We start from the raw sequence: 10,723 nt of genomic DNA on the forward strand, positions 1-10,723 counted from the left end.
AAGCCAGCTGTTTCCCACAATAGGATTGAAAATAACAGAATGGTTGATTTAAGACTAATAGAGATCATCTTCTGATAGTTACCATCTTACTCCAAAACTCAGGTTGCACATATTCTTGCAACCTATAAAATGTATGCTTAAAGTGATCAAGAGGCAGTGGGTATAATAAGAGGATCAGAAGAGGTAGGCTGTGGATCTAGCTATGCTACTTACTTAGGTATTTAGTCTTAAATTTTCTGTAGATGTCAGTTTCCTTATCTGTAACATGGTATTAATAATAACCACTATGTTATCTTTCAGGGTTGTCATGAGAATCAGTTGAGATGATCTATATGAAAGCACTTGACAAGACACTTTTAAAATGAAATTATTTTTTAAACCATTTAAGGACAACTTAGAAATATAATGTGATCTGTACATGTGTTTTTTCCCCCATTAAATGAACACAGCAAGAGTTGAAGAATATGCCAGTCACCTGTTATGCAAGTCACCTTAGCTCGCACATAATTCAGAATTTGTAGGTCTTCACATGGGGGCTCCTTGTTTAAAATGAAAGCTCAGGAATTCCACTTCAAATGTTTTTCTTGCTAAAGACTCTTTTTAGTATTTCTCTGTTTTGAGCTATGTTCCAGATCACAGGTTTCTTCAAGTCTAACCACTAATCAATGAGACATTGGTGCCCCTCTTTCCAGTACTTCTAGTGTTCCTCCTGATGAGTTCTCCAGATGAGATATACTGCATCAAATTCAGTGCCCCAACAAAGGCTTTAAGAAGTGCCTCAGAGACCTGTGTCCTTTTGGAAGTCTTCCTCTCCCTATTTTTCTACTAAAGATGGATCTAAAACTAAAAAATCCTGAGTTCTGGTATAGTTTTCATAGCCAGGTCCCAGGGCTGCTGGACCGGGACATGGGGAATGAGTTTTTCCTTCCATGCACCACAGAACAATGCCCCTTAACTGAGCAGAACCTTGCCATATACAGACTTTCAGTGATCGAGCCCCCAATAGTGCCTCAAGAGGGGATACCCAGTCCTCACAAAGAAGGTATTGACTCTGAACCCAACCTGTGGATGTGGATGAATCCTAACATCATCTTAGCCCCTGGCAACAATGAGGCCTCAAAGCCTGGTAAGAAAAAGGATCTGACAAGCATATTTCCTTCCCCTCAACCACTCCCAAAGGACAGAGTCTAACTATTCAGAAGCAACAGTAATGGAGTCCCTGCCAACTTCTTCCACTGAGAAATCTCCCCAACAGGAGCAGTTTACCTCTTCCCACAGTGAATGGGAGCTCACAGAAGAGGAGACTGAAGAACAAGATGGCATTTCCTCTGTGGCCCTTCAATCCTCTAACAAAGGGGAATGTTTCCAGAGCCAGAAGCTATGGCAAGGCAACAACCAGGAGAGAAGGTCCTGGCACTGCACCCCCCTCAATTACAGCCACTTAATTGCCCTGGCATTAAGAAACAGCCCTCCCTGTGGCCTCAATGTGCAAGATATCTACAGTTTTACCCAACAGCATTTCCCCTTTCTCTGGACAGCTCCAAATGGCTGGAAGAACACTATTCACAACCTCTGCCTCCTAAGCAGCTTTGAGAAGGCACCAGTCAATCATCATGATGGGACTAAGGCAAAGCCACCATCTGGCCTCTGGAGGCTTACTGAGGAGGGTCATTGCTGCTTTCAGGAGAAGACTCATGCCTTAGCCTCTGCTCAGAGGGAGAGCATCCAATAGTGCATGAGCCAGACAGATATTGTGACCTCTCTCTTTGACCTTTGAACTGCCACTTCTCCCTTTCTGAAACACTACCCTTCTTATTGTGCCTCCCATGCCATGATTGGCCTTCATTAATCCCTAAACCTACCCTAACTGGCAGATGCCAAGATGATATTTAACTACTTTATTTGATAATGGTATCAAATAAAGTAAGAGGTGGGTACAGAGGAGGCGAAGCTTAAATACAGATGGGGAATCATGGACAGTTACATGAGGACAGTCGCAGTTGTTTTGCATTTTCAGCAAAGGCACGATCCTAGGAATAATGGTATGGAAGGTAAGGAGAGAAGGGCATATTTTATAAGAAAAGGAATTTCGTTGAATGGAGAGTATGCTCCATTCATGTGAAAGCAAATGGTGGAGTATAAAGCATAAAATGCAGGAAGGGGCTGGACCTTGAAGAGCTTCAAATGCCGTGTGAAGATATATATGCATAAAGAGAACTAGATTGATGTTCAAAGCCTAGAAATTCAAGTATACCCCTTTTACCATTCATCAGCTATATTTCTTTTTTAAGTGACCCATTTTATCTTTCAGGGTCTCATTTTTCTTTCTGTTGCTGGACTTCACAGGTTTGTTCTACTGACATCCAACTCCAGTCCTGACAAATAATTCCAAGCAGTTACTTTTAGTTTGGATATTAAAAGCCCCTGAATTGAGCCTAACTTAACCCCAAGTTTTTTTTATGACAAAGCTTTGCTTTTCAATTATTTCATTCATCAAACCTTTGATGAAGAAATGCCAATGTGTCTAGGCCCATCTTAGGTGTTGAGGATAAAAAGCTGACAGTTTAGTAGGAGACAAATTCATAAGTAAATATTTGTGATATAAATGTGATGAAACAGATGTGCAAGGTTGCCATGGAAATAGTGATATATTTTTCCTGGGAAAGGCATTGAAAAGGGAGTCTCAATGCCTTTCAGTTAGTTTTGAAGAATAAATAGGGATTTTCTGGGCACATAAACTGGAGAAAACACATTATAGAAGCGTCAGTGTGAACAAAGTAAATGCAGTATCTGGGGAAGTTAAGTGTGGCTTAGCTATATTAGGGCCAAGAGTAGTGAGAAGTAGGCAAAAGGTCTTTCCTGTAGATGTTTGGACTTTATCCTGCAGATTATTGGAACCCAAGAGATATCAGTGGTGTTCTAATAAAAAGCAAAAACAAACAACAATGAATATTTCAGCATTTTGTTTTCTAATTTCAAAATTCTACTTAACATCTTTTCTATACAAATAAGCTCTCCTTTATCAGATTGAAGCATATCTTACTGCCTTTTATGCTGGTATATTATTAAATAAATAACCAGGAGAAAATATATTCAATTATTATGTACGCATTTAGTTGCAAAACCTTCCATAGTTGGGATATAAAAATTTCTGTAAAATACAAAATCATTTAATTCAATATAATTGTAAATCAAGTGAAAATTTTAATTTTTGTAGTGGCCTGTTATAGCTCATACAAAATAGTATATTTAGGTTGAATTGCAAAAGCAACATAAAACTGTTCTTTGAAAGAAGAATTGCAGATCTTACTTCTGTACCATAAGGCAAACAATGACAAAGTTGACAGAATACTTTAGAACTAATAAAATATTATGGTTATAAGTGTTCAGCATTTGCTTTACATTTTTTCCCAAAATTAATCCTTGTAAGTAAAAGAGCCTATAGTGAAATTAATAACTATTTTTATCACAAATTATATTTCTAATATAGGTAACATTTCTACTCTATAAGTTTTCCAGACAATGCACTTTCATTTTCAGAATTGAGCCTGAATTTTCTGCTGCAATCTGGTGTCTTGAGCTTTGAAAACTTCTACTCCTTTTTTTCTAAACATTCTTTCACTCTGGTTGGAAAAAGCAGTGGCTGGCATGGCATTTCTTGAGTTACCTCAGATAATTCAAATAAAGGCTGGTCTTTCAGAATGCTTTTTTATTCCTACTTTTCCTCTTTACCAGTATCCTGATACTTCAAGTGACTACTGCTCTCCAGAGCTCTTCTTTATTCATTGATGCCAACAATAGTGCTTGCATTGGTGTTACTATTTTTTCCTTTGGGAGGTTTCCAAAATCAGTTTTGGTAAAGGGGGTGATATTTACCATTCATTACACCAACAAAAGCTTTATAAAAATCAGTAGCTGCTTTGATAATTGTCGGACCTGGTATATACTTGATATAGATATTATTTCCCTTATACTTGCTGCCTTCTGTCATATCACTGAATTTGTAAGTGACAGTTTTTCCTGCACAGAACACTCTAAGAACCCCCATCCTGTGACTGCTTCAGCTCTAGCATGCCCACCAGGATATTGTTTGCAGAGAACCCTGGGACCCAATGGGCCATGACAACTTCAGTTCCAGCAGTCCTGCCAGGATGCCCGTTGTAAAGGGTGTCCCATGAACCCTCTGGTCTTCTGCTATCCTGCATCCAGTTCAGCTCCTGCAGCCCACCAGGGTGTTACCTGCATGGAGCTCCCTGGGACCCTCCAGCTTGTGGCTTAGTAGCTTCAGCAGTCCAACCAGGGTACCCACATCTTGGAGAGCTCTGAAACCCATAGCCCATGCTCAATTCAGCTCAACCATCCTGCCAGGACACCCTCTGCAACAAGTGCCTCAGGATCCCCAGCTTGTGGCTTCTTTGGCTCCAACCATTTCATAAAAGTGTCACTGGTGTGCAGTGCCCAGAGAAGAATAGCCTATGCCTACTATAGCTCCAGCCAGCCAACCAAAGCCATAGGCACATGCAGTCTACACAGGGGACACACTTGTACAAGGCAACTCCTCCAAGCTTGAAAGAAGTACTTGTTTTACCTAGTTCATATAAATGAACATAGAATGTCAAACAAAATAAGAAAACAGGAAAATATACTTCAAATGAAGGAACAAGACAAAACCTAAGAAAAAGTACTAAATGAAATGAATTTAAGCAATCTGTGTGATGAAGAGTTCAGTTATGCTTATAAAGATGCTCATTGGGCAAAAGTAAAGAGTGGATGAACACAGTGAACATTTCAAAAAAAAAGAAAACACAAAAAGACTCAATCAGAATTGAAAAATACAGTAACTGAAATTAAAATATACTAGAGGGAACTAAGAGCAGATTAAAGGATACAGAATAATGGGTCAGGGATCTGGAAGACAAAGTAATGGAAAGCACTCAAGTTGAACAGAAAAAAATATTATAAAAGTAAGGATAGGTTAGGGAACCTATGGGACAACATTAAGCATAATAACATTCAAATTATATAGGTCCTAGAAGTGGGGAGGGGAGAACATTTATTTGAAAAAATAATAGTTGAAGACTTCCCTAATATGGGAAAAAAAACAGACATCCATGTCCAGTAATCACAGCCCCCAGCAAGATAAACCAAGAAGTCCATGACAAGACATATCATAAAAATAGAGAATCATAAAAGCAGGAGAAAAGCAAATAATTACAAAAAAGGGAAACCCCATAAAGCTATCAGATCACTCTTCAAAAGAAACTTCATAGGCCAGAAGGGAGTAGCATGGTGTATTAAAAGTGCTGAAAGGAAAAATAAAACAACTAAGAGTATTCTGCCCTGCAAGGCTAACATTCAGAATGAAAGGACAGATAAAAAGTTTCCCAGACAAACAAAAGTTAAAGGAACTCATCACCACAAAACTGACCTACAAGAAATATTACAGGGGCTACTTTAACTGCAAAATAAAAGGCCATAACTAGAAGTAAGAAAATTATGAAAGGAAAAATGTCACTGATAAAAGCAAATATACAGTAAAGGTGGTAGTTCAATAGTTTAAAAGCTACTATAAAAGATAAAGACAATAGTAGTAAAATCAATTACATCTAAAAATTTGTTAAGGGATTATGAAATAAAAATATGCAAAATATGATATCATACATCTAAAATGTATAGTGCTTTTAGAATGCATTCAAATTTTAGTGACCATCAATGAATATGTGCTACAATAAACTTAGGATGTTAAATATAAACTTCATGGTGACCAGAAATCAAAATCCTATAATACATAACAAAAAATAAAGACAGAGAAATCAAATCAGAGCACTAAAGAAAGTCACCATTCACAATGGAAGAAAGTCACTAAAGAAAGTTCCATTCACAATGGAAGAAAGCAAGAGAAAAAAAAGAACAAAGAGCTATAAAAGCAGCCAGAAAACCATAGAACATAGCAACAAGAACATATCTACCTAAAGTCACTCTAAATGTAAATAGTCTACAGGCTCCAATCAAAAGAAGACATAGGTTAACTGAACAGACTGAAAACCAAGGCCCATCTATAGGCTGCCTATATGAGAATCACTTCAGAACTAAAGACAATACAAACTGAAAGTGAAAAGATGGAAAAAAATATTTCATGCAACTAGAAATGACAAAAAAATGGGGTAGCAATAGCTATACCACACAAAATAGGCTGCAAAACAAAGGCTATATATCATAAGAGAATGAAAGGCATTATGTAATGATAAAGGGATCAGCCAAACAGGATATAACAATTGTAAATAACCATGCACTCAACATAGGAACAGCTAAATATATAAAGCTAATATTAACAAATATTAACAAACCTAAAGGGAAAAATGGACAGTAATACAATAATAGAAGGGGACATTATCACCATACATACATCAATGGATAGATCATCAAGACACAACATCAATAAGGAAACAGGAGCTTCAAATGATACATTAGGCCTGATTGGCTTAACAGATATATACAGAAGATTCTATTCTAAAAATGCAGAATATTCTTTTGAACTGCATGTGGGTAATTCTCTATGACATATCATGTTAGGCCACAAAACAAGTCTCAATAAATTTCAAAAGATTGAAATCATATCAAGTGTCTTTTCCAAGCACAACAACATGAAAATAGAAATCAGTTACCAAAAAAACTGGAAAATACACAAACGTGCAGACTAAGCAACAGTGCAAAAGAACAAATGGGTCAATGAAGACATCAAGGAGGAAAACCAAAACACCTGAACATAAATGAAAATAGAAACACAAAGGTGCAAAAATCTTTGGAATACATCAAAAGCAGTTATAAGAGGAAAGTTTATAGTGATACAGGCTTAACTCAAGAAACAAGAAAAAAAATCTCAAATAAACAAACTTTAAGCCCAAAGGAACAGGAGAGTAAAAAATAAAGCACAAAATTGGTAGAAAGACGGAAATAATAAATAAAAGATAAGAAATATATAAAAAAGAGACTAAAAAAGAAAGATCAATAAAACTATAAGCTGGTTCTTTGGAAACAATGAACAATATTCATAAACTTTTAGCCACATGTCAATAAAGACAGATATAAATAAATATTAGAAATGAGGGGAGAAGGTACAAACAACAACACAGGAGAACAGAGATTACTATGAAATTAATTATGCCAACAAATTGAGCAACTAGAAGAAATGGATAAATTCTCAGAAACATACAATCTTCCAAGATGGAAACAAAAAGAAACAGAAAATATGAACAGACTGACTACTGGTAATGAAATTGAATCAGCAATAAAAAATTTCCCAACAAACAAGTCCAGGACCAGAAGGCTTCACAGATGTATGCGACAAAACACTTAAGAAGAGTTCATTCATTTCCTACTCAAATTATTCCAAAAATATAAGAGAAAGGATTGCTTCCAAATTCATTCTATGAGGCCAGGATTGCCCTGACACCAACAACAAAGACTCTACCAAAAAAAAAAAAAAGGAAATTACAGGTCAATATTGCTGATGAGCATAGATGCAAAGTTCCTCAACAAAATATTAGCAAACCAAATTCAAAAATGCATTAAGAAGATTGTTCACCACAACCAAGTGGGATTTATTTCAGGGATGCAAAAATAGTTTGACATACATGAATCAATCAATGTAATACACCACATTAACAAAAATAAGTGTAAAAATCATATAATATTCTTAATAGAAAAAAGTTTTTGACAAAATACAAATCCATTCATGAAGGAAACTATCAAAACATTGGGTATGGGGGAACATACCTCAACATAACAAAGGGATCATAAGACAAACCTACTAATAATGAACAGGCAAAAAGATATATCAAGAAAATAACCCTACTTCTAATTGCATCTAAAAGAATGAAATACTTGGGTATAAATTTGACCAAGGGGGTGAAAGCATGTACACTGAAAACTATAAGACATTGATGAGAGAAATTAAAGATTACACAAATAAACAGAAACATTCCATGTTCATGGATACAAAGAAGTAATACTAGTAAAATGACCAAACTACCTAAATCAGTCTACAGATTCAATGCAACCTGTATCAGGATACCAATGATATTTTTCATAGAACTAGAGCAAATAATACTAAAATTTGTATGGAAACACAAAAGACTCCAAATACCCAAAACAATCTTGACAAAGAACAAAGGTGGAGATATCATTCTCCCAGATTTCAAACTATACTACAAAGCTATAGCAATCAAATAGTATGGTACTCACATAAAAGCAGACATGTAGATAGATCAATGGAACAGATTCCAAAATCAAGAAATAAACACATACTTATATGATCAATTTAATATATGGCATGGGAGGCGGGAATATAATATTGAAAAGTCAGGCTCTTCAATCAATGGTGTTAGGAAAACTGAACAGTTACATGCAAAAAAATTGAAACTGGATCACTGTCTTACACCATACATACAAATAAAAACAAAGTGGCTTGAATACCTAAATATAAGACCTTAAACTATAAAACTAGAAGAAAACATAGACAGTACACTCTTGAATATCAGCATTTGTAATTTTTTCTGGATATGCCTCCCCAGGTAAAATTTTAAAAAGCAAAAATTAACAAGTGAGGCTGCATCAAACTAAAAACCTTCTGAAAAGCAATGGAAACCATAAATAAAATGAAAAGGCAACCTACTGAATAGGACAATATATTTGCAAATAACATATGCAACAAGGAGTTAACATCCAAAATATATAAAGAACTCATACAACTCAAAACCAAAGAAAACAAATCACCTAATTTTAAAAAATGGGCAGAGGACTGAAATATACATGTTTCCAAAGAAGGTATACAGATGGCCAAAAGACACATGGTAAGATGCTCAACATCACTAATTGTCAGGAAAATGTAAATCAAAACCACAATAAGATATCATCTCACACCAGCCAGAATGGATATTATTGCAAGAAAGAAATATCAAGTATTGGCAGACTGTGGAGAAAAAGAGAACCTTTGTGCTCTGTTGGTGGAAATGTAAATTAGTACAGATACTATGGGAAACTATATAAAAGTTTTTCAAAAAATGTAAAAAATACCATGCCACCCAGTAATCCCACTTCTGAGAATTTACCTGAAGAAAACAAAATCACCAATTAATATGAAAAGATATATGAACTCCTAGGTATATTGCAGCATTTACTATAGTCAAGATATAGAAGCAACCATCTTATCCATAGATGAATAGATAAAGGTGTGTATATATACACACAGTGGAATATTACTCTGCCTTTAAAGTAGGACAAAATCTTGACATTTGGGACAACATAGGTGGGCCTAGAGGTTATTATGCAAAGTGAAATAGGTAAAGGCAAATGCCATATGATTTCTGTGGATTCTATGAAACAAAACAAATGAACAACAAAAAAAGAAATATACTTGCAAATACAGACAATAAACTATTGGTTATCAGAGGGGAGTATGGCTGGGAATGGGTTACAGGTAAAGGGGATAAACAAATACAAATTTCCAATTATGAAATAAATGAGCCACAGGATTGAAAAGTACAACATAGGGGATGTCAATAATAGACATATCATGGTGAGAATTTCATAATGTAATTTATGGTTGAGGCATTATGCTATAAACCTGAAACTAATATATTATATGTCAACTGTATTTCAAAAAACATTTGAAATAAAATAAATAAGACTTGAAACTCAGTCCAATTGCCTCCTCTCTCAATGTTGTCCCTCAATCCCCTCATCTTCAGTGACTATAAAGACAGCAAACAGCAATCCCACATTAGGATAAGGAGCTCTAGGAAAGCCCAATACAGGCATACCTTGTTTTTGTTTTCTTGTTCTTTCTTTATTGAACTTCACAGATATTGTGTTTTAACAAATTGAAATTATGTTCCAACCGTGCATCAAGCAATTTTATTGACACCATTTTTCCAACAGCATTTTATCACTTTGTGTTTCTGTATCACATTTTGGTAATTTTTGCAATATTTCAATCTTTAATTATTATTATGTTTGTTATGGTGATCTGTGATCCATGAGGTGGCTCACTGAAAACTCAGACGATGGTTAACATTGTTTGGCAATAAAGTATTTTAAAATTAAGGTATGTACTTTTATGCATAATGATTTTGCAGATGTAGAGTACAGTATAGTGTACAGCCTCTAGACGAACGCTTACTAGGTTCACTTGAGCTTTTGCTTCTTCAACTACTTTCTGAAGTATTAAAGTAAAAAATGCCACAATGTAATGTGCTTGTAGATAAACGAGCTTCACCAAGGTTTTTTTTTTTTTTTTTTGTGTGTGTGTGTGTGTGTGTGTGCACGCACTTGAGTGTGTATAGGGAAAAAGTGATGCCAAGAATGTGGAGAAAAGTGAACATTCCTTGGTTGGAATGTAAATTGGTCCAGCTACTATGTAAGGCAGCATGAAGGTTCCTCAAGGAAACTAAAAATAGAGATACCATATGATCCAGTATTTCCACTTCTATGAGTTTACCTAAAGAAAACTAAATCTCCCATTCAAAGGATATATGCACTCCTATGTTTATTGCCCTATTACTTAATAATAGCCAAGATATGGAAGCAAACATAGTGTCCATCAATAGATGAATGGATAAAGATGTGGTACATACATACAACGGAGTATTATTCATCCATAAAAAAGAAAGAAATCCTGACATTTGTTACACCATGAACAAACTCAGAGGGTATTATGCTAAGT

The 10,723-nt window shown here is 35.5% G+C and overlaps 1 protein-coding gene across 1 annotated transcript; it reads left to right on the plus strand.

The window, feature by feature from the left end:
• The first annotated feature begins 831 nt into the window (after window positions 1-831).
• On the plus strand, window positions 832-1,777 carry FOXR2 (forkhead box R2). Its single transcript, XM_036931568.2, is given in 2 exon segments — window positions 832-1,184; window positions 1,186-1,777. Coding segments are annotated over 2 exon segments (945 nt in total).
• Window positions 1,778-10,723: the final 8,946 nt, after the last annotated feature.

This window comes from Manis pentadactyla, chromosome X (assembly GCF_030020395.1).
Source record: "Manis pentadactyla isolate mManPen7 chromosome X, mManPen7.hap1, whole genome shotgun sequence".
NCBI classification, from domain to species: Eukaryota; Metazoa; Chordata; class Mammalia; order Pholidota; family Manidae; genus Manis; species Manis pentadactyla.